Source organism: Oncorhynchus masou, chromosome 15, assembly GCF_036934945.1.
Source record: "Oncorhynchus masou masou isolate Uvic2021 chromosome 15, UVic_Omas_1.1, whole genome shotgun sequence".
NCBI classification, from domain to species: Eukaryota; Metazoa; Chordata; class Actinopteri; order Salmoniformes; family Salmonidae; genus Oncorhynchus; species Oncorhynchus masou.
The window spans coordinates 7,751,909-7,779,890 of NC_088226.1; the positions used below are offsets into that span (position 1 = coordinate 7,751,909).

The window sequence follows — 27,982 nt, forward strand, 5'->3', positions numbered from 1 at the left end:
AGAGGTGGGGTTTCAGGTGTCTCCGGAAGGTGGTGATTGACTCCGCTGTCCTGGCGTCGTGAGGGAGTTTGTTCCACCATTGGGGGGCCAGAGCAGCGAACAGTTTTGACTGGGCTGAGCGGGAACTGTACTTCCTCAGTGGTAGGGAGGCGAGCAGGCCAGAGGTGGATGAACGCAGTGCCCTTGTTTGGGTGTAGGGCCTGATCAGAGCCTGGAGGTACTGCGGTGCCGTTCCCCTTTTAGGTCACAGCTCCGTAGGCAAGCACCATGGTCTTGTAGCGGATGCAAGCTTCAACTGGAAGCCAGTGGAGAGAGCGGAGGAGCGGGGTGACGTGAGAGAACTTGGGAAGGTTGAACACCAGACGGGCTGCGGCGTTCTGGATGAGTTGTAGGGGTTTAATGGCACAGGCAGGGAGCCCAGCCAACAGCGAGTTGCAGTAATCCAGACGGGAGATGACAAGTGCCTGGATTAGGACCTGCGCGGCTTCCTGTGTGAGGCAGGGTCGTACTCTGCGGATGTTGTAGAGCATGAACCTACAGGAACGGGCCACCGCCTTGATGTTAGTTGAGAACGACAGGGTGTTGTCCAGGATCACGCAAAGGTTCTTAGCGCTCTGGGAGGAGGACACAATGGAGTTGTCAACCGTGATGGCGAGATCATGGAACGGGCAGTCCTTCCCCGGGAGGAAGAGCAGCTCCGTCTTGCCGAGGTTCAGCTTGAGGTGGTGATCCGTCATCCACACTGATATGTCTGCCAGACATGCAGAGATGCGATTCGCCACCTGGTCATCAGAAGGGGGAAAGGAGAAGATTAATTGTGTGTCGTCTGCATAGCAATGATAGGAGAGACCATGTGAGGTTATGACAGAGCCAAGTGACTTGGTGTATAGCGAGAATAGGAGAGGGCCTAGAACAGAGCCCTGGGGGACACCAGTGGTGAGAGCGCGTGGCGAGGAGACAGATTCTCGCCACGCCACCTGGTAGGAGCGACCTGTCAGGTAGGACGCAATCCAAGCGTGGGCCGCGCCGGAGATGCCCAACTCGGAGAGGGTGGAGAGGAGGATCTGATGGTTCACAGTATCGAAGACAGCCGATAGGTCTAGAAGGATGAGAGCAGAGGAGAGAGAGTTAGCTTTAGCAGTGCGGAGCGCCTCCGTGATACAGAGAAGAGCAGTCTCAGTTGAATGACTAGACTTGAAACCTGACTGATTTGGATCAAGAAGGTCATTCTGAGAGAGATAGCGGGAGAGCTGGCCAAGGACGGCACGTTCAAGAGTTTTGGAGAGAAAAGAAAGAAGGGATACTGGTCTGTAGTTGTTGACATCGGAGGGATCGAGTGTAGGTTTTTTCAGAAGGGGTGCAACTCTCGCTCTCTTGAAGACGGAAGGGACGTAGCCAGCGGTCAGGGATGAGTTGATGAGCGAGGTGAGGTAAGGGAGAAGGTCTCCGGAAATGGTCTGGAGAAGAGAGGAGGGGATAGGGTCAAGCGGGCAGGTTGTTGGGCGGCCGGCCGTCACAAGAAGCGAGATTTCATCTGGAGAGAGAGGGGAGAAAGCACAGGGTAGGGCAGTGTGAGCAGAACCAGCGGTGTCGTTTGACTTAGCAAACGAGGATCGGATGTCGTCGACCTTCTTTTCAAAATGGTTGACGAAGTCATCTGCAGAGAGGGAGGAGGGGGGAGGAGGATTCAGGAGGGAGGAGAAGGTGGCAAAGAGCTTCCTAGGGTTAGAGGCAGATGCTTGGAATTTAGAGTGGAAGAAAGTGGCTTTAGCAGCAGAGACAGAGGAGGAAAATGTAGAGAGGAGGGAGTGAAAGGATGCCAGGTCCGCAGGGAGGCGAGTTTTCCTCCATTTCCGCTCGGCTGCCCGGAGCACTGTTCTGTGAGCTCGCAATGAGTCGTCGAGCCACGGAGCGGAAGGGGAGGACCGAGCCGGCCTGGAGGATAGGGGACATAGAGAGTCAAAGGATGCAGAAAGGGAAGAGAGGAGGGTTGAGGAGGCAGAATCAGGAGATAGGTTTGAGAAGGTATGAGCAGAGGGAAGAGATGATAGGATGGAAGAGGAGAGAGTAGCGGGGGAGAGAGAGCGAAGGTTGGGACGGCGCGATACCATCGGAGTAGGGGCAGTGTGGGAAGTGTTGGATGAGAGCGAGAGGGAAAAGGATACAAGGTAGTGGTCGGAGACTTGGAGGGGAGTTGCAATGAGGTTAGTGGAAGAACAGCATCTAGTAAAGATGAGGTCGAGCGTATTGCCTGCCTTGTGAGTAGGGGGAAGGTGAGAGGGTGAGGTCAAAAGAGGAGAGGAGTGGAAAGAAGGAGGCAGAGAGGAATGAGTCAAAGGTAGACGTGGGGAGGTTAAAGTCGCCCAGGACTGTGAGAGGTGAGCCGTCCTCAGGAAAGGAGCTTATCAAGGCATCAAGCTCATTGATGAACTCTCCGAGGGAACCTGGAGGGCGATAAATGATAAGGATGTTAAGCTTGAAAGGGCTGGTAACTGTGACAGCATGGAATTCAAAGGAGGCGATAGACAGATGGGTAAGGGGAGAAAGAGAGAATGACCACTTGGGAGAGATGAGGATCCCGGTGCCACCACCCCGCTGACCAGAAGCTCTCGGGGTGTCTGAGAACACGTGGGCGGACGAAGAGAGAGCAGTAGGAGTAGCAGTGTTATCTGTGGTGATCCATGTTTCCGTCAGAGCCAAGAAGTCGAGGGACTGGAGGGAGGCATAGGCTGAGATGAACTCTTCCTTGTTGGCCGCAGATCGGCAGTTCCAGAGGCTACCGGAGACCTGGAACTCCACGTGGGTCGTGCGTGCTGGGACCACCAGATTAGGGTGGCCGCAGCCACGCGGTGTGGAGCGTTTGTATGGTCTGTGCAGAGGGGAGAGAACAGGGATAGATAGACACATAGTTGACAGGCTACAGAAGAGGCTACGCTAATGCAAAGGAGATTGGAATGACAAGTGGACTACACGTCTCGAATGTTCAGAAAGTTAAGCTTACGTAGCAAGAATCTTATTGACTAAAAATGATTGAAATGATACAGTACTGCTGGAGTAGGCTAGCTGGCAGTGGCTGCGTTGTTGACTTTGTAGGCTAGCTGGCAGTGGCTGCGTTGTTGACACTACACTAATCAAGTCGTTCCGTCGAGTGTAATAGTTTCTACAGTGCTGCTATTCGGGGGCTAGCTGGCTAGCTAGCAGTGTTGATTACGTAACGTTACGTTAAAAGAACGACAATAGCTGGCTAGCTAACCTAGAAAATCGCTCTAGACTACACAATTGTCTTAGATACAAAGACGGCTATGTAGCTAGCTAGCTACGATCAAACAAATCAAACCGTTGTACTGTAATGAAGTGAAATGAAAATGTGATACTACCTGTGGAGCGAAGCGGAATGTTGACCGGGTAGTTGAAGTTCAATTCGGTAGACGTTGGCTAGCTGTTGGCTAGCTAGCTAGCAGTATCTCCTACATTAAGGACGACAAAAAGCTGGCTAGCTAACCTCGGTAAATTAAGATAATCACTCTAAGTCTACACACTCTAAACTACACAATTATCTTGGATACGAAGACAGCAAAGACAACTATGTAGCTAGCTAACACTACACTAATCGAGTCGTTCAGTTGAGTGTAATAGTTTCTACAGTGCTAGTAGACGGTGGACGATAGCTAGCTACTGGGCAGATAGCAGTGTAGACTACGTTAGGACTACGAAATACGATAATTACGCAATTATCTTTGATACAAAGACGGCTATGTAGCTAGCTAAGAAGAAATTGCTAAGATTAGACAAATCAAACCATTGTACTATAATGAAATGTAATGAAAATGTAATGAAAAGTTATACTACCTGCGGACTGAAGTGTAGATGCGACCGCTCGCTCCAACCCGGAACCGGAAAGATGGTTAAATAAAGAGCAAAATTATTGATTATTATTATATTATTATTTGTGACCTGGTCCTATAAGAGCTCTTTGTCACTTCCCACGAGCCACGTTGTTCCAAAAACTCACACTCATTCTTATGTTTAATAAATGTATCGTATAGTGTGAGTGTGGCAGGCTTACAATGATGGCAAAAAAACAAACATTTGAGAGTGCGCTGACCCTGGTGCTATGCTGCTGGAGGTTGAATGTTTGAAGAGGTATGGGACTATACAACGTTTGGGAACCACGGCTCTAAGGCAATTCAGAAAGCTGACTGAGGACCTTATTACTGATGTTTGTTTTTTATGGCCGTGCCTTTTTTTCAGTTTTTATTTTGTGTTAATATTTTGATATCTGTAGTTTCTGTAATTCAGGGCTGCTCATCTGTAAAAGAGACCTTGGTCCCAGTATTCAAACCTTTATTTAACTAGGCAAGTCAGTTAAGAACAAATTCTTATTTACAATGACAACCTACACCAGACAAACTCGGACAAAGTTGAGCCAATTGTGCACGCCACCCTAAGGGACGCCCAGTCACAACCGGTAATGAGACACCCTGGATATGAACTAGGGTGTCTGTATTGACGCCTCAAGCGCTGCAATGCAGTGTATTAGACCGCTGCGCCACTCGGGAGCCCTGAGTATGACTTCCTGATAAAAATAAAGGTTAAATAAAAAGATAGGGTCAAGAAGTGTAATAGTAGTGAGGTTTTAATGGGTGAAGGGTTGGTTCGTAGGGCAATTTTTCTTCCATTTTCCCTCTCCTTTTTATTTCAAGAAGTCTATTGAATTCACACTCCAGAACATTAAACTGACACAGCCCACACAGTAGGTGGCGGCATGCACCTCTAACGAATGTTTGCGGACCGCCATAATACCATAGAATATTGACGTGCTGACGTAAATGATAAGCCGAAATTCAACATGGCCGATAACATGTGAAAGAAAACCACATCTGGACAAATGTAGCCAATATATCAGTAATATACTTAGCTTTGAGAGTCGTTTGAAAAAATATATTATATATATATATATATCTAATGTGGTTTATTTGTGTTTTGCACTAGTTTAGCTGCTCATGACACAATTGTTTGGTCCTTAGCTAGTTGACATTTTTCGAATAGCTAGCTAGATACAACGCTAACGTTAGCTAGCCACCAACAACAAGCCTGCGTTTTTTTGCCGTGAGGACCTGTGCTAGCTCGCTGGGAGACGGACAAGTGTGACTCCGATTAATTTATGGATTACCACGTGTTTAATTAGACGGCTTCGTATGCTAGCTACTTTGCCTCGAAGTTTGTTGTTTTGTTTGGGGTACGGGTGGAGTCTCTGTCACGATAGCATTTTTTTGTCAAGTAGCTAGCCGGCTTTAGTTTACGTTGACACAGAACGACCAGAGAGCACACCACTAGTTACAGAAAGGCCTAAAGGAACTGAGCCCTTCTACATAAAAAAGCTAACATGGATCTGAAGCGTGGATACAGAAGAAGACATCAAAACAGCAGCGATTCGAGCAGTAACAGCCCGGGGTCGCCAGCCAGTCCTGCACCGGGAGTCAGCAAAGCAGCGGCGGCCAATTCATTTGCTAATGATGGAAGCTTTATGGAGATGTTCAAGAAAAAAATGGAGGAAGAAAAAATGAAAAAAGAAATGGACCAAGGATGCGGTGATAAAAGTACTGCTGACGGACAGTCGACACAGGAAAAGAAGACTCCAAGTGTGACCAGCTTTGTAAGGGGTTTGGCTGTTGTTAGCTATAGATTGTAGCCAATGGCAATGTCTCAATTAACAAATTAAACATTTTGTTTATCCACCACACACAGCTCACGTTAGTGTATAGTTACATAACCATAGAGGGATACATTCACACATGAAGAGGTGCACTGCAATGTCACCAAGTAACCTGATATCCACATCAGGTCTAGACATTGGAAAGCATTCATTAGCTACTTGACTTCAGGAATGTTTTCGGTGATAACATAGGCTTTTTCTTTGTTTTCTCGTCTTGTGTAGTCTCCATCATTGGCAGTCCACCTGCAAGGGCTCGTATAACGGTTTCAGTCTTCTATCCCCTAACCCAGGTGGGGAAGCGCAGAGGTGGCTCTAAATTGGCCCTCAAGACTGGCATGGTTGCGAAGAAACAGAAAGTGGACCCTGAGGTTCAAGAAATATTTTTTTCCTGATAGTTTTGTCATGACATTGTCTTCATGAAATACCACTTGCCTTCTAAACCATTGTGTAATTATTTATTCTGTTTTCCAGATGGAGGGCAAGGGGGATGCCTGGACAAAATACATGGCAGAGGTGAAAAAGTATAAAGCACACCAGTGTGGCGATGATGACAAAACCAGGCCTCTGGTCAAATAGACTCTGGAGGACCTTTTAGAAAGAAACCAACAGTGATTGGGACAGCCATCAAACCTTCTGCATACTGCCAGACTCTTTACAGCTGTAGAAGCGATCACCTATTTTAATGTTTAATCTTGTTTTTCCTGTTTTCTTTTTGGGTTTAAATGAATGTTAGCTTGTGTGCTGTATGGGGCAATAGCATTTTGATGTGGACTTAAAGGCTTTTGGGATTGTATTGGAGTACATTATTGGTCCTGCTTGATTATTTAAGGGTCATACTGTCAGGATTGTAGCTCCTGGAATAAGTTGAGTAATTTGAGTTTGAGATGGCATTTGATGTCAGCTGAAGTTTAAATTATAAGCACCGCCCATTGACCTGTGTGTTGTGCCTTGGGTGTGTTGGCTTTGTCTGGACCCAGAACCCTAAAGAACCTCTGGTGGAGGCACAGAAAGTTGTGCAGCCTTGTGTTGATTAATTTGACCTTTTGGGCTGCTTTGGATAAGCAACCGTCAGGTAGTGTCTCCGGTTAGATTGTTACCCGTCAAATAAACATTTGCTTAATCAGACTCCAGGTAGCATGGTAAAGTGTTTCTTTGCAATGCTGACCATTTGTGGATTTTAAGAGCTGATAGACTAACTTTTCACTATGTGGATGTTATTGGCTTGTTTTCCATTTTTACAAGTTATGGAGTGTAGCACTTCATGAAAGCGAGTGAAGGAACAAGACATGAGGGAACAGAATTACCCATGGAAAGTCACCAATATACCATTGTGTTATAATCCTGCATAGATCATGGCTTGTTTTATTGAATTTGGTGGAGTTATGTACAGAAAAAAATACAGCTCCGGTCCCTAAACAAATTCAACAACGTTCGCATTTTAGTAGCATTTCTTACAGGTCTAGATAATTACATTGAGAAAAAAAAGCACCAAATAGACACACTAACCAAGGTATCAGAGAGGGAGGGTTGTACACTGACGCTAAAGAATAGTACATACACACCAACAAGTAGACCTCTCATTCATTCTCCCTCCCTGACCACAGTGATAAAGGTCTGTTCTGTAAACATTGACAAAAACAAACTTGTCATTAAGCCTTAAAAATGTACAATATTTAAACAATTATCAAATTGCTGTTTAAAAAATAAGTAACAGCCGGAAGATTATCGAGAGGGTCCAATTCCCCATTTCAACCCCATCCTGTGTTTGGGCAGTTTCTGTTAGTCATTCAAAGTCGTCCTAGTTCCTGATTTGTCCTGATAGCTGTCATCATAGTGGATGTCCTCAGTGTTCCAAACAGGCGTGGTCAAAGAGACTTCCTCTTCACATCCCCTCCTTGGGTTTGATTGACATCTGGACAGGAAGAGTAGAGTTCTTGAAATATTGATAGGAAATAAAAATAAAAATATTTAAACTTAACACAAATGACAACCACCGACATGACGAAAGCGACAGGCATGCACAGAGACTACGGAGGGACAGACAGAGAAGATGTCCCCAAGAAGGGAAAAAAAGACTTGAAGTGACAGTGGGCTGAGAGGAAAGAGCGGGGTCACAGGGAAGGGCAGATTTTACCTGAGAAAGCGAGCTGTAAGTGAGGAGGCAGAGCAACCTGAGACCCTGACTGGAGACTCTTTAACAGATCTGAGGAGAGATGGGAGGGAGGAGGAGATGACACAGGAGAGTGTAGGTCAAGGGCATGGTGAGATAGGAAAGGCAGTGTAGACGAAACAAGAATGGGAAGCAAGACAGAAGAAACAGGTTGAAAGGAAAAGAGATGAGCCAGGTCAAATAGTGAATGGATGTAAGATCACAGGAGATTAATGGAAGAATAACATTTAAAAAGAAGAGGCAGAGGGATAAGGGGAGGAATGAACCAAAGAAACAATATGGGAGAATGTCAGACAATGGAGAAAAACATTGCAGGCTTCCAGACACAGCATGGGGATTTAACACAATGGTCCAACAACATAAAATACACAAAAACAAACTATACACATACCCAGACATCAACATACTAAAGCAACCCCATCTCGATCAGCTGTTCTACATTCAACTTTTGCTACGTTACAGCCTTATTCTAAAATTGATTAAATCACCCCCCTCCCCATCAATCTACACACAATAACTTATGATAAAGCAACAAAAGGGTTTTTGGAAATGTTTGCAAAAAGAACCCGTTACTTAGTATTTTGTTGAAGCACCTTTGCCAGCAATTACAGCTTCGAGTCTTCTTGGGTACGACGCTACAATCAGAGGTCCTGAGCGCTCTGGAGCAGGTTTTCATTAAGGCTCTCTCTGTACTTTGCACCGTTCATCTTTCCCTTGATCCTGACTAGTCTCCCAGTCCCTGCCGCTGAAAAACATCCCCACAGCATGATGCTGCCAAGACCATGATTCCCCATTTGGATGGTATTGGCCAGGTGATGAGTGGTGCCTGGTTTCTCCAGATGTGACACTTGACATTCAGGCCAAAGAGTTTTTAGGTGCCTTTTGGCAAAATCCTAGTGGGCTGTCATGCCTTTTACTAAGGAGTGGCTTCTGTCTGGGCACTCTACCATAAATGCCTGATTGGTAGAGTGCTGCAGAGATGGTTGTCCTTCTGGAAGGTTCTCCTATCTCCACAAAGCAACTCTGGAGCTCTGTCAGAGTGACCATCGGGTTCTTGGTCACCTCCCTGACCAAGGCCATTCTCCCCCGACTGCTCAACAGCTATCAGCTCTAGGAAGAGTCTTGGTGGTTCCAAACTTCTTACATTTAACAATAACGGAGGCCACTATGTTCTTGGGGACCTTCAATGCTGCAGACATTTTTGGTAGCCTTCCCCAGATCTGTGCCTCAAAACAATCTACGGACAATTCCTTCGACCTCATGGCTTGGTTTTGGCTCTGACATGCACTGTCAACTGTGGGACCTTATATAGACAGGTTGGTGCCTTTCCAAATCATGTCCAATCAATTGAATTTACCACAGGTGGGCTCCAATCAAGTTGCAGAAATATCTCAAAGATGATCAATGCAAACAGGATGCACCTAAGATCAATTTCCATTCTCATAGCAAAGGTTCTGAATACTTATGTAAATAAGTTAGTTTTTTATTTTTAATACATTTGCAAACCTGTTTTCATTATGGGCGTGTAGTAGAGGGTGTGTAGATTAAGGCTGTAATGTAACAAAATGTGGAAAAAGTGAAGGGGTCTGAATACTTTCCGAAAGCACTGTACATTTTAGTTTTTTCATGTTTCTGTGGACTGGCTGTGTCACTCACTCTGGGTTAGGGAGAATGCTGAGTTGTTGCTGGTTGAGGAGCCGCTGGCCCCGGTGCTGGAGCCAGCTGTGCCCCCTAATGGGGAAAGGTTTAAGAGTGAGGGAAACTGGAAGGGCAGGGACACAGGAACCAGCCCCCCCAACATCCCAAAGCCCAGTGGGAGAGACGGAGCAGAGCCAAGAAGACTGCTGCTGGCTGAGGACACCTGGAGAACAAAGGCATATAATTAAGCAATAAGGCCCGAGGGGTTGTGGTATATGGCCAATAATCCACAGCTAAGGGCTGTACTTATGCACAACGCACTGTGGAGTGCCTGGATAAAGCCCTTAGCTGTGGTATATTGGCAATATACCATAACCCCCTAAGGTGCCTTTATTGCTATTATAAACTGGTTACCAACGTAATTAGAGCAGTAAAAATAAATGTTTTGTCATTCTAGTGGTATACGGTCTGATACACCACGGCTTTCAGCATTCAGTGCTCAAACCACCCAATTTTTAATTAGAAATATAGACCCAGACCAACAGACAACATATACAAACAGAAATAAAATACATCAATATACAGACAACAGTAGACAAACTCATTTTGAACATTTGCTGCATCATGACCTTGTCCCACCCAGCTACAATCTCTTATTTCTCACTTACCTGTGGCAACTGAGAAGAGACAGACTGTGCGGATACAGATTTAATAGGCTTAGCCCCCTGAATGGTTCCACCTCCCGGCCTTTGTCGCTGATTGGCCGAGGTTGTGGTAGGGGAGGGACTTGATCCCGAATGCTTGCTGATGGATGAGGTGTTGGTAAGGCTGGTGTTGGCGCTGCTGATGATGATCTGAGAGGGGGTCTTCTGCCCTCCTAGAGGGGTGTAGCTGCCCTGGACAAGTTTGGCTGGCCCTCCCGGGGCACCTGAGAATGGTGGGCGGAACCCTGCTGGGCTTTTGGAGGAGTACTGGTGCATACTGGAAGCTGCCTGAGGCCTGGGATTGGTGGAGGGTGAGAAGGTGGTGGGCGTTAAGGGGTTGGGGAGGCGAGGGGTGAGTTTGATGATGGGCGAGGTGCTGCTGTGGGAGGACTTGGTGAGAGTGGCCTGCATGGGGGTGATGAAGTTGGACTGCTGCTGAGCTTGGGCTCCTAAGAGAGAGTGGGAGAAGGAGGGAGAAGGGGAGGAGAGGGGGGTGTCACCACTGTTGGCTTTAGTATTATTGCTGCCAAAGCCCTTCTGATTGGGGGGCGGCCGCGGCTTAAGCTGGGAGTGAGAGCCGGGAGCATTGGCTTTACTAAGTCCAGTCCCAGCAAGCCTCTGAGTGCTCTGCACTGATTGTCTGTGAGCCTGAGCCAGAGCACCTCCACCCTTCATCGACCCCAACCCCTCGCTCCTCGCTGAGGACAGAGAAGGGGAGACGGTGGGAGGCCGAGAGAGAGAGGAGGGGGAGGAGGAGGTAGAGACGAAGAGAGGTGTGTTGGAGCTGGGTGTGTTGATGGTGCCCTTTTTGTGCTTCTGGAAGAGAGGTGAGGCATGGAGGGAGGACGGGGCAGTCTTGGGCCTATCAGGGGAGGGGGGACTGTCCCCTTGGACCAGGCCCTTGGCTGCATTGCTGAGGAGGGCCAGAGCCTGGGAGATGGAGTCCAGGGCGGGGGCGGTCAGCTCTTCATCCAGGGAGTCCAACAGACAGATGGTCTCAGCGGGGGACTGGGAGGGCCGGCAGGCCACTGGGGCTGCAGGGGAGGGGGTCGCACCAACTGAGGGGGTGGATCTCTGGACCCAACTACCCTCCTGGGTCACCAAACAACATAGGGGATAGAAAGAGCAAACAATTATTGTGATCTAAAACTATTCAAACAACAAATGGTATTTAAATGACAAGCATGCGAGCAATGCATCAGACTGCAAAACACTAACTTTGGGTTTAGACTTGGGAGTAGGAACCATCTTTTTCTTGGCTCTGGATAACAGTGAAATCAAAAGGAAAAAGAGTGCATAATGAAGAACACCAGTGTTAACCTTCACTTTAATATAGTGATTTTTAAAATAAGCAGAGTATATCAAAGTAATGACTCACGGATTGCCAGTGAGGTGACAATGAACCACGAGGCTCTCTTTGAATAGCATCCTGAGGAGAGGAGAGTGGAGAGATTTTTTTAAACCTTTATATAACTAGGCAAGTCAGTCAAATTCTTATTTACAATGACGGCCTACCAGGGAACCGTGGGTTAACTGTCTTGTTCAGGGATTTTTACCTTGTCAGCTCATGGATTTGATCCAGCAACCTTTTGGTTACTGGCCCAAAGCTATAACCACTAGGCTACCTGCCGCCCCATGTGGTGTGGTGAAATGCAAACTAGGTTAAATGGTCAAATTGTATTATTTTATGCAAACACACATACTGACCTGCCCTGCATCCAGCCCTTGGGCCACAGTGGTTTCACCTCAGTCTCCATGAAGGCCTTGAGATAGTCCTCTGGAGACTGGGAGCTCTGGCCCTCCAGCTCATAGCAGCCCAGCTTCACCCTCACCAAGTTACACAGCAACATCCTACAGACCAACACACGTTCCACCAACTATGCATTACAATTTCAGCTCCACTGTTGGCGAATTATCTTTTTGGACAACTCTTCTTACTGACTCGAGAGTCATGATTCGCTTTTCTGAGTGACACGTTCATTTTAGTCATTCATTTGACTTGCTGCATTTAATTCTTCAGCAGGATTAATACGCACTCCTTCAGTGACCCCGGAGATGTGCTCCGACCAACAACTATTCGTCATGAGTGCAGGTAAAATAGATCATGCTGCAGGCAGCATAGAAAAGAAAAAAAGACATGTTTAGAACTAATACATTTTTGCATGGTGCAAGAATGAATGCTATGATGGACACAGCTTTGTAGAACCAAAAGATACATGGCTTCTGTTCAACAAACTCAAATCGTCGTGAACTGCGAACGATATTGTGCTTATCACCCTCACGCCACTCAAGCAAATCATTCCGCCAACAGTCGTTCATAACGCGTTTGCATTTACAAAATAGCCTCCAATACTCTACTCAGCAAATTGGATGCAGTCTATCACAGTGCCATCTGTTTTGTCACTAAAGACCCATATACTACCCACCACTGCGGCCCTCGCTACATATTTGTCGCCAAACCCACTGGCTCCAGGTCATCTATAAGTCTTTAAAGCCCGCCTTATCTCAGCTTACTGTTGACCATAGCAGCACCCATCTGTAGCACGCGCTCCAGCAGGTATATTTCACTGGTCACCCCCAAGGCCAATTCCTACTTTGGCCGCCTTTCCTTACAGTTCTCTGCTGCCAATGACTGTAACGAACTGCAAATATCACTGAAGCCGGAGACTCATATCTCCCTCACTAGCTTTAAGCACCAGCTGCCAGAGCAGCTCACAGATCACTGCACCTGTACCTAGCCCATCTGTAATTAGCCCATCCCCCATAATGTTATTTATTTGATCTATTTTGCTCCCTTGCACCCCAGTATCTCTACTTGCACATTCATCTTCTGCACATCTATCAGTGTTTAATTGCTAAATTGTAATTATTTCACCACTATGGCCTATTTATTGCCTTAACTCCCTTAGGGAAATTCAGGGAAGTCAGGAACCAATACACGCAGTCAGTCAGGAAAGCAAAGGCCAGCTTTTTCAAGCAGAAATGTGCATCCTGTATCTCTAGCTCCAAAAGGTTCTGGGACACTGTAAAGTCCATGGAGAACAAGAGCACCTCCTCCCAGCTGCCCACTGCACTGAGGCTAGGAAACACGGTCACCACTGATAAATCCATGATAATCGAAAACTTCAACAAGCATTTCTCAACGGCTGGCCATGCCTTCCTTCTGGCTACTCCAACCTTGGACAACAGCCCCCCCCCAGCTACTCGCCCAAGCCTCCCAGCTTCTGCTTTACCCAAATCCAGATAGCAGATGTTCTGAAAGAGCTGCAAAACCTGGACCCGTACAAATCAGCTGGTCTTGACAATCTGGACCCTCTATTTCTGAAACTATCTGCCACCATTGTCGCAACCCCTATTACCAGCCTGTTCAAACTCTCTTTCATATCGTCTGAGATCCCCAAGGATTGAAAAGCTGCCGCAGTCATCCCCCTCTTCAAAAGGGGAGACACCCTGGACCATAACTGTTACAGACCTATATCCATCCTGCCCTGCCTATCTAAGGTCTTCGAAAGCCTAGTCAACAAACAGATCACTGACCATCTCGAATCCTACCGTACCTTCTCCGCTGTGCAATCTGGTTTCCGAGCCGGTCACGGGTGCACCTCAGCTACGCTCAAGGTACTAAACGATATCATAAACGCCATCGATAAGACAGTACTGTGCAGCCGTCTTCATTGACCTGGCCAAGGCTTTCGACTCTGTCAATCACCATATTCTTATTGGCAGACTCAGTAGCCTCGGTTTTTCTAATGACTGCCTTGCCTGGTTCACCAACTACTTTGCAAACAGAGTTCAGTGTCAAATCGGAGGGCATGTTGTCCGGTCCTCTGGCAGTCTCTATGGGGGTGCCACAGGGTTCAATTCTCGGGCTGACTCTTTTCTCTGTATACATCAATGATGTTGCTCTTGCTGCGGGCAATTCCCTGATCCACCTCTACGCAGACGACACCATTCTGTATACTTCCGACCCTTCCTTGGACACTGTGCCATCTAACCTTCAAACGAGCTTCAATGCCATACAACACTCCTTCTGTGGCCTCCAACTGCTCTTAAACGCTAGTAAAAACCAAATGCATGCTTTTCAACCGTTCGCTGCCTGCACCCGCACACCCGACGAGCATCACCACCCTGGATGGTTCCGACCTAGAATATGTGGACATCTATAAGTACCTAGGTGTCTGGCTAGACTGTAAACTCTCCTTACAGACTCATATCAAACATCTCCAATCTAAAATCAAATCTAGAGTCTGCTTTCTATTCCGCAACAAAGCCTCCTTCACTCACGCCGCCAAACTTACCCTAGTAAAACTGACTATCCTACCGATCCTCGACGATGTCATCTACAAAATAGCTTCCAATACTCTACTCTGCAAACTGGATGCAGTTTATCACAGTGCCATCCGTTTTGTTACTAAAGCACCTTATACCACCCACCACTGCGAACTGTATGCTCTAGTCGGCTGGTCCTCGCTACATATTCGTCGCCAGACCCACTGGCTCCAGGTCATCTACAAGTCCATGCTAGGTAAAGCTCCGCCTTATCTCAGTTCACTGGTCACGATGGCAACACCCACCCGTAGCACGCGCTCCAGCAGGTGTATCTCACTGATCATCCCTAAAGCCAACACCTCATTTGGCCACCTTTCCTTCCAGTTCTCTGCTGCCTGTGACTGGAACGAATCGCAAAAAAAAAATCTACTTCAAACATCTGCTATCTGAGCAGCTAACCGATCGCTGTAGCTGTACATAGTCCATCGGTAAATAGCCCACCCAATTTACCTACCTCATCCCCATACTGTTTTTATTTATTTACTTTTCTGCTCTTTTGCACACAAGTATCTCTACCAGCCCATGACCATCTGATCATTTATAACTCCAGTGTTAATCTGCAAAACTGTAATTATTCTCCTACCTCCTCATGCCTTTTGCACACAATGTATAGAGACTCTTTTTTTTCTTTTTTTTTCTACTGTGTTATTCCATGTGTAACTCTGTGTTGTTGTCTGTTCACACTGTTGTAAATGAGAACTTGTTCTCAACTAGCCTACCTGGTTAAATAATGGTGAAATGAAAAATTTTTTTTTTATCCTACCTCATTTGCACACACTGAATATATACTTGTTCTATTGTATTATTGACTGCATGTTTGTTTATTTCATGTATAACTCTGTGTTGTTTGTGTCGCACTGCTTTGCTTTATCTTGGCCAGGTCGCAGTTGTAAATGAGAACTTGTTCTCAACTGGCCTACCTGGTTAAATAAAGGTGAATTTAAAAAAAAATGTATCTAGTCCGGTTGCGGTCACAACTCGACTTTGTTTCAAATGTACCAAGAAAAAATCATATTTGTATACCTAGCAAATCAACAAATATACATTGTTTAAAGCACCATTTTACAAGTCTGTCACAAACGACATCTCCAATAAGCCCCTTATGGTGAACGACCTATGAACGAGAGGCTTGTAGAATTATGACTATTTCTAGTTTTTAGTTATCGTTCGCTGGGGTCCTGCATGCTCTGGGCATTACTGACTCAAATGAACAAAATTAGTCGAAAGATTCATTCATTTGACTGAATGAGTCGAAAAGATCGGAGTCAGTAAAAGGAGTCAAACATCCCATCACTACACTAAACCAAAACCCCTACATAACATAATTGTATGACGTTCACAAATGAGAGAGCTCACCTGAGCTTCTCATCCCAGACAAACTTCTTGCGAGGTCCCATCACTCTCTTCCCAGGCTTCTCCTCATCCTCCTCTTCTGACCCGTTCTTTTCCCCCTCTTCTGACTGCTGCCTGTAAATACACAACCCAGCGATAATATTGATAAGGAGTGGAAAAATAGACAGCAAGGGACAAAGGGGGAGGTATGAGAAGAAATAAGAGGTGAACAGAATGCAGGAGAAGAAAGGAGAAGGCCTTACTTGGCCACTTTGGCGATGCAGTCCATATTGTATCTGGCAATCTGCTCTGGCATCACGCTGCACACAGCTAGCTTCAGCTTCAGTAGCGGAGCACGCAGACGGTCATCCTGGATGACAGAAGATGGAAAAGGTTACAATCACAAACACCAGATGACACTGACACCACACACTCCGTTAACAAACAATCTACAATTAGATAGAAGAGAATAACAGGCATAGTATGTGCACACACAAACATAAACATAAAATGTCAAACATTTTAGTGCATACACACACACCTGGATATTGAGGCTGAGTTTCTTTAGGCGTTTGAGCAGAGCCTCCTTGTTGCAGGGCACAAAGGCCTCGAGATGGGAGTAGACTGAAGAGCGCACTGCTGCCGGCTGCTCCTGGACCTGCAACTCAATACTGACCAACACACAGAAGAAGAGGGTTAGACATTGAGATAAACACTGACTAACACATGCAGAGAGATGGTCAGGGAAGGAAAGAGGGTTTGTACTGTTGTAAAGAGCTCAGAGCAGAGACTCACTCCAGTAGGATGTTGTTCATGTCCAGCGTGAAGAACTTTTTCCTGCCCTCTTGATCAAACTGATGAGAAGCCTGTTTGTTGGAGAATAATTCAACTTCAGAGATTCTCTAAAACAAAATATAGTATGCTCAAAAGGACACAAATATAATGCAAATCAATCAATTACCTGCCATTTCACTCCTCTACGCCTCACCTTGTCCTCTAAGCCTTTATTTTTGACTTCCTTCATTACAGTACCTCTCGCTTGCTCTTGGCCTCCTCTCCTCCCTGCCTCCACTCCTCTACCTTTCTCTCCTCTTCCTGATATTCCCCTCACCCTCATCGTTCTGTCAGAGAGAGTTGGCACTTGTTTTCCCCTCATCATCTCCCTCAAAGAACATCACTGCTCTCTTGTTGCCACAGCAACCTCTACTTCTCACTCCTACTTGTGCCTCTGAGAGAATGCATGTGTTACTCCGGTTTCTTTATGGAAGGAAATATCAGAATGGTGACAATCACTTTGTTTTTAAAGGGGGAAAAAAATCAATGCATTCCATGTAATGTGCTTGAACGTTTTCAACGAGCAGCGAGGGCCTTTAGACCCCACAAATCAAATAAAGAAACTGACTGAAGACCTAAAATATCTCTAAATATGAAATATAACTGGATTTATTGAAGATGTCAGTCACTTACCACACGGAGGTCCTCAATACGCTTACTGAGAGGGGCAGGCAGTCCATTAGGCAGAGGAGGAGGGGGCAGGAGACCTCCTTGTGCCCCCTGGACCCTACCCTGGACCCTACCCGGAGCACCGTTCTCCCCCTGCGCAGGACTGGGGGGCTGAGAAGAGTCCAGCAGCCCAAAGTCTAGGTCGCCCATCATGTCCTGCAGCATGTCGTTGTTATTGGCTGAGCCCAGCAGTGACATCATGGCAGGGTCGTTAGCCAGATCGGCCATGCTGATGTTGCTGGGTTTAGGGTGTGCGTTGAGCAGGGCACTGTTGGCATTGTGCTGGCCACGGGGCAGGCCGGGGTTCTTCTTGCGGTTCTCCTCCTTCTCCCGCGTGAAGCGGCGGAGCATGGCGGCCAGATTCAGAGAGTCCTTCATCAACTTCTTCCTTTTCTTCTTCTCTGGCCGGTGGACATTCAGGCCAGACACTCTGGAAGATAACATAGGACCGTTGAGTTGCTACACGGAACTTGTTACAAGCCATAGACACATAGCATAACTATGTCAAAGTCAGGCAATAAGTTCATACATCATATGAGCTTATACATCAGTTAACTTCAGAAGTGGCACAACAGATGTAGAACATTGCTCACCCTTGCTTTGGCATCCTGATCTTCCTGGGCTTTTTCTCATCCATGTTACTGCCATCTTGCTTTTTCATTCGCTTCTTTATCACACGCTCCTCACCATCTTTCAACTTCTAGACAGAAGGAACAAAAACTGAGCTTGTCACATGATATAGAAATAGAGTTTAATAATGAATAACATTTGTTCATTTATTGAAAAGGTGTGTGTGTGTAACCCACCTTGAAGTCCTCTCCCTCTGACTCGGAGGCTGCTCTGAACTGCAGGGTGCCAGTGTTGATGTAGAACCCTCCCAGCTTAGTGTTGAGGGAGGCTGGCACCAGCTCATCATACTGAGGGGAAGAAAGTAGCTAAGGGATCATCAACAAGGGGCTATGTATTCTCTGGAAAATAATAAACAACATGGAAGGTGTGTTCGACTACGCGCTAGTGGAGTGGAACTAACCTTCCATGGAGTTGCATTATTTTATGAGTTCATTTTCCCTTTTATACCATGGCTATAATTTAACAAATTTACAGTTAGGCGAAATTCATTCAACATCCACTGAAGTAGCTAGCAAGTTTTCTTGATATAGTAGCTACAGTAGTTGCCTTGGTAACCAAACAAACAGCTTGCTATTATAAAAATCAAATTCAACAATGCCAATACTGTTCTCAACTCAACTTTTGCTTTCAAATGCAGCTCAAACATAGAACATGTAAAAATGAACTGTAGCTATTGAATTCTACTGTGCTGATATGCCGTGCATTATAGGGAAATAATGCACGCTCTAGAATGCCCTTCAAGCCAACCAGGATATACTATTCAACAATGCCATGGCATAACCGGTTACAAACAGCAGAGAAACTAATAAGCAAGTATGGGAGAGAGGAATGCAATGTGCTAATGAAAAATTATCTATGATAGAGGGGCTAGGGGTAAAGTGCAAATATGTTAAAGCATATGTTGATGCTTGTTTACATGAGTCTTAAGTCTGTTCACAAAGGAAGGATTCTGCAGTATATGAGCAGACAGAGGGTACTTACAGCCTCAGAGTTATCAATGAATGGGTCAGTCTCATCATAGCCAAAACCAATGTCGATGAGATCCTGCACCCTGTCCTTCCGCTTCTTTTTCCCTGTATTGGCCTGTGACTAGAGGAAACAAACAACTACAGTTGACTAGGTGAAAATATACAACGCACATGAAACTAATTCAATCTATTTGATCTATGTGTAGACCTATTTGTTTCCCCCACAAAGTAAAGGGACCTACATATTTGCTCTCAAATTTCTTGGCGAGCGCCTCTACTTCTTTTCTCTCCTTCTCGTTGTCTGCAAAGGGGTCGTTGGGGTCCAGGGCTGGCGTCAGGTCTTTAGGAGGTCCTGGAGCAGGAGGCTTCTTCACCTTCAAGAGACAACCAGGCATGTCAGGAAATAAGAGTAGATAAAATGGGTTCAACAGTGGATTCTTAGTAGCTTAAAATGTCATCTTAAAAGTTGTACCTCTAAAAGATGGGAACTAGATGTGTAATTACCATATTATGATTTATATAACGGTAATATAAACATTCATATCAAAATTAGATGAATATTATTGCCTACATGAAGTTGGCATGCTTACATCATATCTAAGAATACTGTAGCTACAGTTGGCCAAGATCGCTCTTGTTGACAACAGCACCATAGCCTCGAGAGCTTACACTCCAAGCTGCCTACGCGTTCACCGGCCCAGCCTGCTGTTATCACTTGTAGCCTTGACTGATTTCACGTCTTTACCTGAGTAGATTGAACAAGTTCACTGTAGTTGAATTCAGCAGATCCCCGTTCGCTGGGTTCGGGCAAGGAGAGGTTCAAGCGCACTGTTACACGTTTTGTTTCCGCTGAATCCCCGTCACCGGCTTTCACGATACCGAATGGACTAGCACCAGTACCACCTCCTGGCCTGGTTGCTGCACTTCCACCCCCTCCATCTTCCCCCAAACTGATTTCGGCCTCATCTTCCCGGCGGCGTTTCTTTGAATCCGAAGGCGGTGCATTGTTGTTAAAGGAAGAGATTGTGACAAACGGTACTTTTCTCGGTTCGGCCATTTGATGCTGACCGTCACAGAGCCCCTCGGTAGGAACACACAAGGGAGGACGAGACTTCACTGAACTAACGTTACTGTAGCTTGCTATCTAAAATTGGGAATGTTCGACAACGTTAGCTAGCTAGATGGTAAACTATGTCAGGTAATAAAATGCCTTAAACCACAAAGTGGTATCTTCTGCACCTCCCAGGTTAGCTCCGGGGCCTTTAAATCACGAGGAAGAGTAGTTTTAGTTGTTTCCATTAAATTGTTCGGTAGCTACCGCAAGGAGGCATCTGAAGTAGCCATCTTGACCATTATTATCATTATTCAGTGAGAGTAGTAACTGGGCGTGCGTAAGAAAAGAAAGCGGAAACAGAAGTCAGGGAGCAGTCTTTGACCAATCATAGGGCGAGAACGCCCTTCAAGAACCGCCCACTTTGCATACTAGCGCGAATATGCAGAATCGATTGTTCCCGGACTCTGGCACGCGGGATGTTTTGATGAGGTTCCTTTTGAACACTTATCCCTGGACTGAACGCACTAACAAACACAGGACTACCGTTCATTAGAAAATATGCATTGAAACGAACAAATTCTCCTGTTTTATATTTCTGTATGCATGATAAGCACTGGTCTTTATGTGCTCTAAAACGTGATGTCAAGGCCAGAGATAGTAAAAGCACAGATGTGGTATAAGATTTAAATATTTATTCACATCCGCAAATATGTACAGAATAAATGTGCAAAAAAATGACACCAATACAATGTACTAACAAAATAACAAACAGGAAAGAGATGAATGTATAATGAAACAAACTGGCACTTTTGGTGAATTTTTGCATTTGACTGTCAGTTTGCCCAAAGGACCCTTTTCTTCATATAGGCTATGCATTCTTAAGTACGGAATGATAACATCACAGAGAAACCCTGTTGTCCTTGGCCCATTTCTTCAGAATCCTGATGATGTATTCCACTTGAGGATTCCCAGTGTGCCTCAGCAAGGGCAGCACTTCCTTCAAAGCCTCCCTGTAAAATACACACAATTGAACACATTATGGAAACAAACGCACATTGTCAGACTTCAGCAATGCAAAATACAGCTCATCATGTCAAAAAAAAAAGTGTAGATCACTGAGCTGAGGGCAGATTATTTTAACGCTATACAAAGTGGTGACATTCATGATCCTATATCAATCCAGTAGATTGCTAAGGTAGAAATGGTACCTACCTGGGTTCTCTGCTGGCCAAAATTAGCTGAAAGATACCCACACAGGCCCCCCTTTTGCCCTCCCAGTACTCAGGGTTGGGGTCCAATCTCTCCAAGACATCAAATGCCTTTGCTGAGTAGTAGAATTGGCCCATCTGTAGATGAGACAGAAGAGTTACACATGGTGCAAAAAACACTACTTAAGTCGTTTTTTGGGGTATTTAACTACTTTTACTTTATTACATTCCTAAAGAAAATTATGTACTTTTTACTCCATGCATTCTCTGACACCCAAAAGTACTCGTAACATTTTGAATTCATATAATTATTAAGAGAACATCCCTGGTCATGCCCACTGCCTCTGATCTGGCGGACTCAATAAACACATGCTTCATTTACAAATGAAGCCTGAATGTTGGAGTGTATGGAAATAAAAAAAACTAGAACAAGTGTCAGTCTGCTTTGCTTAATATTAGGAATTTGAAATTCTTTATACTTGTACTCTTACTTTTGATACATAAGTATTTTTTTAGCAATTACATTTACTTTTAATACTTAAGTATATTTCAAACCAAATACTTTTAGACATTTACTCAAGTAGTATTTTACTGGGTGACTTTTACTTGAGTCATTTTCTATTAAGGTATCTTTACTTTTACACAAGTATGACAATTGTGTACTTTTTCCCCCGCTGGTACAAGCGCTCTCAGAATGAAATAACTTCTGTCCTGATGGGGAAATTAAACATTTAGGAAGTTGAGTGATTTTGGAATTAATAAAGGAGAGTAACCTTGTAGCAATCGTTGGCAATGAGCTGCAGGAGGCTGAAGGACTCTGCTGAGGTCTCCATCTTCATGTAGAGCTCCCAGGCCAGACGGGCCTTCTGGTTCATAATGTCTGAGTAGGACAACAGGGTTCATTAACAACAATAGAACAACCACACAGTGTTATACCAGCAAATGTTTACATCGTTTAATGAGAAGGAGAACATACAGCAGCGTGCCAGCCAGCTCAGGTACACATAGTCACTCTTGTTCTTGTCATTCTGAATCAACAGGAAGATCTGGGAGACAAAGAGAAAGCACACACTTTTAAACAGACAATAAAACATATACAAAAAGTTAATAAAATGACATCAAATAATCCCAAAAGGACATGTCAAGGTTTTACCTCCTCTGCCTCCCTGTAGTTGCCAACAGCAGCTTTGGCCTGTGCATAGTTGAAGTTGAAGGCATCATCGTTGTAGAAGTAACTCTGTGAGCAATGAGAGTTCAGAGTATTTAGAATCCATTGAAGAATGATAATTATAGAACATCAATATTCTATGTGGACACAAATATGTGTCGGTGTATTATGCTGTGCTTACCTTGACAGAGTTGAGGTAGATGAGCACATCCTCAAACTGCCTGAGCAGAAAGAAACAAGAAGCCATGCACTGTCTGCCAGGGATGGTGTCTAAGACACAGGGAAAGGAATTGTTAAAGAAAGCATCAGTGTAAAAACATATTTACCATTGAAATAGTGCAGTACAAAAATGTAATTCGAGTCAGTATTTTAAATATCTGGAGGAGCACTCACCACATTCGCTAGCTGAGCCACCAACCAGCTGGAAAAACTGCTGAGCAATCTTCAGATGATCTCTCTGTAATGGAAAAATTACATGATCATGTCACACAAACAAAATCAGGTGGGTATCAAGGCAGAACTATATACAGTGGGGAGAACAAGTATTTGATACACTGCCGATTTTGCAGGTTTTCCCTACTTACAACGCATGTAGAGGTCTGTAATGTTTAATCATAGGTACACTTCAACTGTGAGAGACGGAATCTAAAACAAATCCAGAAAAATCACATTGTATGATTTTTAAGTAATTTATTTGCATTTTATTGCATGACATAAGTATTTGATACATCAGAAAAGCAGAACTTAATATTTGGTACAGAAACCTTTGTTTGAAATCAGAGATCATATGTTTCCTGTAGTTCTTGACCAGGTTTGCACACACTGCAGCAGGGATTTTGGCCGACTCCTCCATACAGACCTTCTCTAGATCCTTCAGGTGTGGGGTCTGTCGCTGGGCAATACGGACTTTCAGCTCCCTCCAAAGATTTTCTTTTGGGTTCAGGTCTGGAGACTGGCTAGGCCACTCCAGGACCTTGAGATGCTTCTTACGGAGCCACTCCTTAGTTGCCCTGGCTGTGTGTTTCGGGTCGTTGTCATGCTGGAAGACCCAGCCATGACCCATCTTCAATGCTCTTACTGAGGGAAGGAAGTTGTTGGCCAAGATCTTGCGATACATGGCCCCATCCATCCTCCCCTCAAAACGGTGCAGTCGTCCTGTCCCCTTTGCAGAAAAGCATGCCCAAAGAATGATGTTTCCACCTCCATGCTTCACGGTTGGGATGGTGTTCTTGGGATTGTACCCATCCTTCTTTTTCCTCCAAACACGGCAAGTGGAGTTTAGACCAAAAAGCTCTATTTTTGTCTCATCAGAACACATGACCTTCTCCCATTCCTCCTCTGGATCATCCAGATGGTCATTGGCAATTTCAGACGGGCCTGGAAATGCGCTGGCTTGAGCAGGGGGACCTTGCGTGCGCTGCAGGATTTTAATCCATGACGGCGTAGTGTGTTACTAATGGTTTTCTTTGAGACTGTGGTCCCAGCTCTCTTCAGATCATTGACCAGGTCCTGACGTGTAGTTCTGAGCTGAACCCTCACCTTATGATCATTGATGCCCCACGAGGTGAGAACTTGCATGGAGCCCCAGACCGAGGGTGATTAACCGTCATCTTGAACTTCTTCCATTTTCTAATAATTGCGCCAACAGGCTGCTTGCCTATTGTTCTGTAGCCCATCCCAGCCTTGTGCAGGTCTACAATTTTATCCCTGATGTCCTTACACAGCTCACTGTGTGGAAAGGTGTCTTTTATACAGGTAACGAGTTCAAACAGGTGCAGTTAATACAGGTAATACGTGAGGAACATGAGAGATTCTTAAAGAAAAACTAACAGGTCTGTGAGAGACGGAATTCTTACTGGTTGGTAGGTGATCAAATACGTATGTCATGCAATAAAATGCTAATTAATTTGTCACGGTTTTCTGTAGGTGAAAGAGAGTCGGACCAAAATGCGGCATGTCTATTACGATCCATGTTTAATAAAACTGAAGAAACACAAATCAATATGAAAAAACAATACACGAAAACCGAAACAGCCTAACTGGTGCAAACAAGCACACGACAGACAAAAGGACAGAAAAAGGAACAATCACCTACCAAACCCAACACCAAACAGGCTACCTAAATATGGTTCCCAATCAGAGACAATGACTAACACCTGCCTCTGATTGAGAACCATATCAGGACAAACACAGAAACAGACAAATGAGACACACAACATAGAATGCCCACTCAGATCACACCCTGACCAAACAAAACATATAAACATACAAAGCAAACTATGGTCAGGGTGTGACAGAATTACTTAAAAATCATACAATGTGATTTTCTGGATTTTTGTTTTAGATTCCATCTCTCACAGTTGAAGTGTACCTATGATTTAAAAAAATGACAGACCTCTACATGCTTTGTCAGTAGGGAAACCTGCAAAATCAGCAGTGTATCAAATACTTGTTCTCCCCACTGTATATACACTGTACATTAATCTATAGTTATATATTTACACTGAACAAAAATATAAAACCTAACAATTTCAAAGATTTTACTGAGTTACAGTTCATATAAGGAAATCAGTCAATTGAAATAAATGCATTCGGTCCTAATCTATGGAATTCACATGACTGGCAATGCAGATATGCATCTGTTGGTCACAGGTACCTTCAAAAGAAGGTTGGGGCATGGATCAGAAAACCAGTCATTATCTGGTGTGACCACTATTTGCCTCACATCTCGTTCGCATAGAGTTGATCAGGCTGTTGATTGTGGCCTGTGGAATGTTATCTCACTCATCTTCAATGGCTGTGTGAAGTTGCTGGATTTTGGTGGGAACTGGAACACGCTGTCCTACACATCAATTCAGAGCATCCCAAACAAGCTCAAGGGGTGACATGTCTGGTGACTATGCAGACCATGGAAGAACTGGGACATTTTCAGCTTCCAGGGATTGTGCACAGGTACTTAGGACATGGGGCTGTGCATTATCATACTGAAACATGAGGTGATGGAGGCCGATGAAAGGTATGCCAATGGGCCTCAGGATCTCGTCATGTTATCTCTGTGTATTCAAATTACCATTGATAAAATGCAATTGTATTCGTCGTCCGTAGCTTATGCCTGCCCTTACCATAATCCCACCGCCACCATGGGGCACTCTGTTCACAACGTCACATCAGCAAACCATTCGTCCACATGACGCCATACACGTGGTCTGCAGTTGTGAGGCCAGTTGGACGTACTGCCAAATTCTCTAAAACAACGTTGGCGGCGGTTTATGATAGAGAAATCAACATTCAATTCTTTGGCAGCAACTCGTGGACATTTCTGCAGTCAGCATGCCAATTGCACGCTCCCTCAAAACTTGAGACATGTATAAGGCATTGTATTGTGTGACAAAACTGCACATTTTAAAGAGGCCTTTTTTGTGTGTCCCCAGCACAAGGTGCACCTGTGTCATTGATCATGCTGTTTGAATTAATCAGCTTCTTGATATTCTACACCTGTTAGGTAGATGGATTATCTTGGCAAAAGATAAATGCTCACTAAGATGTAATCAAATTTGTGCACAGAAAGCTCATGAAACAAGGGAACAACACTTTACATGTTGTGCTTATAGTTTTGTCAGTGTAGTTTCTAAATGTATCTCTGGTACTTACTGACCCCATCTCCTGTCCAAGTGCAGCATTTACAACCCCCTTCAAGATGTACTCCTGAAAAAATGTCAGGGAAAGGTTACAGCACATATGCACTTACCATACACCACAATCTATTGAGTTTATGGCTGCACTAACCCTGGCAAAGAGAGGAGGAGGATAGGGAAAGAGGGGGAGATGGCGAGAGAAAGCTGTCTGCACACACACTTACTGTACGCTGATGTACATTAAGACTAACACTGCCCTGAACCTGAGAAAGAGAGAGAGAGAGAGAGCTAGAGCGAGAGAGAGAGAGAAAGGGGGAGGTTAATACACAAACGCCTATCACGAATGACTACTCTGCAAACGTAGAACAACATCGCAAACTACACTATCCTTGTAGAAGGAGGAAGAAGAAAATGGAGAGCAGGGAAAAGAGGGTAAGATTACTGGTCCCTAAAATAACAGAGGCAGGAGACGAATGATAGGCGGATTGAAAAAATAAAAAGGGAGGGAGAGAAATCTGGAAATGGTGAATGGAAATAGAGGAATTAACCTGTGGTGTGGTGGGTTCTAAGTCTTTGATGAGCTGGTAGGACTCCTGGACATCATCTGAGAGATATAGAAAAATATAATTACTATCCATATATGAACAGTAAAAAAAACACTTAGTTATCAATCAGTTATCATTAGATTGGCTAGTCAGTAATAAAAGTGGCAGCCCACCTTGTCTGAGGTAGTAGATGACCAGATTGAGACGAGCCTCAGTAATGACATCAATCAGTGCAGGCAGCACTTGCAAGGCCCCCTCCCCATTACGAAACACCACCTGAACCCCAGAGGAAGAATCAAAAGGGTAATTTGCTTGCATGCTGTTACACACATGAGGTGCAAAACTGCTATGTTCCCTAGGCTGATAAATCATGACTCTCACCAGGTTGTGTCGGATTAACTCCTTGGCAAATTCAAAGGAGCTGGAGGAGATATCTATCAGGTTTTTCAGCTCTGTCTGAGAGAAGGAAAATGTGATTTTAGTTGTTTAATACTACAATGTTGTACATTGCTGAGTCACTGACTGAAGCCTGACAAACAATAACAAAGCAACATTCAGACAAACAAGGTTACATTTTGTGAATGATTTGCTCAGGACTCTCTTGTCAAGTTGCGTTACCTCTGCTGCTTTTCCGTTGTAGAGCCTGAAGTGGTTGCAGGCCTTGAGGTTGAGAGCGATGGTGGAGTCTGGGACGCTCAGCAGGTAAACAGCCAGCACCTCCTGGGACACATCGTAGTAGTCCAACTTGTAGTAGCAGAGAGCCACATACACATTCAGGGCCAGGAAGTCTCTGTAGCAGACACAGTATGAACACAGCATGAGCTCCGCCGACTCACAGTATGTACAATGAATCTCTCTTTCCCACCCTCTCACCTGCACAAGCAGTCGCTATCTTCCTCTCCACTCTCCGTTATCTTCTCTCTGTCTCAACACAGGGAAACTATCACTCTCCCTCCCTCCACTCACTCTAACTCCCCCTCTCATAGTCTGTGCTGCTACTCCCATGTGTCAGGATTATATTTGGAGTGTTTCCCAGTGTCTCTGTCACTCTGTGGTGCATTCTGTTGCCTGTCACCTGTTCTGCAGCAGGATGCGTTTGTAGATGTCGATGGCCTCCTGGTAGTGGGAGCGCATGTAGTGGATGGAGGCCAGGCTGAGCTGGTCCTCTGTCACATCCTCCAACTCCTGGTGGAAACCCATCAGCTGCTTCTCATCATTGAACTGAAAAAAGAAAATAGACCAGAAATAAGGGTATAATAGAACAAATTCTGTTATATAAGTTGTTTCGTACCATAGCACTGAATGAATAAGTTAGCGATAAGGGCGAAAGCTGACCTTGTGAGCCAAGTGGAACAGTAGTCGATTCTGCAGCTGGCATTTAG

General features: G+C 45.0%; 3 protein-coding genes across 8 annotated transcripts; 1 reads left to right on the plus strand and 2 right to left on the minus strand.

Annotated features, from left to right (window-relative positions):
* Positions 1–4,817: 4,817 nt before the first annotated feature.
* LOC135555467 (telomerase RNA component interacting RNase-like) lies at positions 4,818–6,841 on the plus strand. Its single transcript, XM_064987918.1, has 3 exons — positions 4,818–5,656; positions 6,007–6,084; positions 6,188–6,841. The coding sequence occupies exons 1-3, from the start codon at positions 5,387–5,389 to the stop codon at positions 6,290–6,292; spliced, it is 453 nt and encodes a 150-aa protein (XP_064843990.1). The 5' UTR covers positions 4,818–5,386; the 3' UTR covers positions 6,293–6,841.
* A 203-nt stretch (positions 6,842–7,044) lies between these two features.
* LOC135555465 (ubinuclein-2-like) lies at positions 7,045–20,348 on the minus strand. 6 transcript variants are annotated; one of them, XM_064987913.1, is made up of 17 exons: positions 19,736–20,348; positions 19,233–19,364; positions 19,004–19,111; positions 18,199–18,309; positions 17,986–18,089; positions 17,357–17,822; positions 16,685–16,755; positions 16,431–16,560; positions 16,153–16,259; positions 15,914–16,024; positions 11,936–12,079; positions 11,607–11,657; positions 11,447–11,489; positions 10,193–11,320; positions 9,543–9,747; positions 7,851–7,919; positions 7,045–7,649 (listed from the first exon to the last, which is right to left on the minus strand). In XM_064987913.1, the coding sequence occupies exons 1-17, from the start codon at positions 20,045–20,047 to the stop codon at positions 7,582–7,584; spliced, it is 3,360 nt and encodes a 1,119-aa protein (XP_064843985.1). In that variant the 5' UTR covers positions 20,048–20,348; the 3' UTR covers positions 7,045–7,581. The 6 variants fall into 6 exon arrangements, with proteins under 6 accessions (XP_064843985.1, XP_064843986.1, XP_064843984.1 ...); XM_064987914.1 differs by having other exon boundaries at positions 7,045–7,628; positions 17,986–18,092; XM_064987912.1 differs by having other exon boundaries at positions 17,986–18,092.
* A 401-nt stretch (positions 20,349–20,749) lies between these two features.
* On the minus strand, positions 20,750–27,815 carry LOC135554962 (intraflagellar transport protein 56). The gene is made up of 13 exons (XM_064987346.1): positions 27,676–27,815; positions 27,219–27,390; positions 26,982–27,056; positions 26,774–26,876; positions 26,604–26,659; positions 26,072–26,125; positions 22,814–22,877; positions 22,602–22,690; positions 22,406–22,489; positions 22,229–22,298; positions 22,026–22,132; positions 21,257–21,390; positions 20,750–21,054 (listed from the first exon to the last, which is right to left on the minus strand). The coding sequence occupies exons 1-13, from the start codon at positions 27,798–27,800 to the stop codon at positions 20,943–20,945; spliced, it is 1,245 nt and encodes a 414-aa protein (XP_064843418.1). The 5' UTR covers positions 27,801–27,815; the 3' UTR covers positions 20,750–20,942.
* Between the last annotated feature and the right edge of the window lie 167 nt (positions 27,816–27,982).

What these genes read in the sequence shown, in the direction of transcription:
- LOC135554962 (XM_064987346.1), bottom strand. Translation starts at nt 27,800, where the DNA reads ATGGGTTTCCACCAGGAGTTGGAGGATGTGACAGAGGACCAGCTCAGC. An exon ending in AGTTAATCCGACACAACCTG is followed by an intron (nt 26,877 to 26,981) that starts GTGAGAGTCATG and finishes TCTGGGGTTCAG; the next exon opens with GTGGTGTTTCGTAATGGGGA. An exon ending in GAGCTGGCTGGCACGCTGCT is followed by an intron (nt 22,133 to 22,228) that starts GTATGTTCTCCT and finishes TGTCCTACTCAG; the next exon opens with ACATTATGAACCAGAAGGCC.
- LOC135555465 (XM_064987912.1), bottom strand. Translation starts at nt 20,047, where the DNA reads ATGGCCGAACCGAGAAAAGTACCGTTTGTCACAATCTCTTCCTTTAAC. An exon ending in TGCATCGCCAAAGTGGCCAA is followed by an intron (nt 16,025 to 16,152) that starts GTAAGGCCTTCT and finishes GTGTATTTACAG; the next exon opens with GCAGCAGTCAGAAGAGGGGG. An exon ending in GTCTGGGATGAGAAGCTCAG is followed by an intron (nt 12,080 to 15,913) that starts GTGAGCTCTCTC and finishes GTTGGTCTGTAG; the next exon opens with GATGTTGCTGTGTAACTTGG.
- LOC135555467 (XM_064987918.1), top strand. Translation starts at nt 5,387, where the DNA reads ATGGATCTGAAGCGTGGATACAGAAGAAGACATCAAAACAGCAGCGAT. An exon ending in CTCCAAGTGTGACCAGCTTT is followed by an intron (nt 5,657 to 6,006) that starts GTAAGGGGTTTG and finishes CCCCTAACCCAG; the next exon opens with GTGGGGAAGCGCAGAGGTGG. An exon ending in AACAGAAAGTGGACCCTGAG is followed by an intron (nt 6,085 to 6,187) that starts GTTCAAGAAATA and finishes TCTGTTTTCCAG; the next exon opens with ATGGAGGGCAAGGGGGATGC.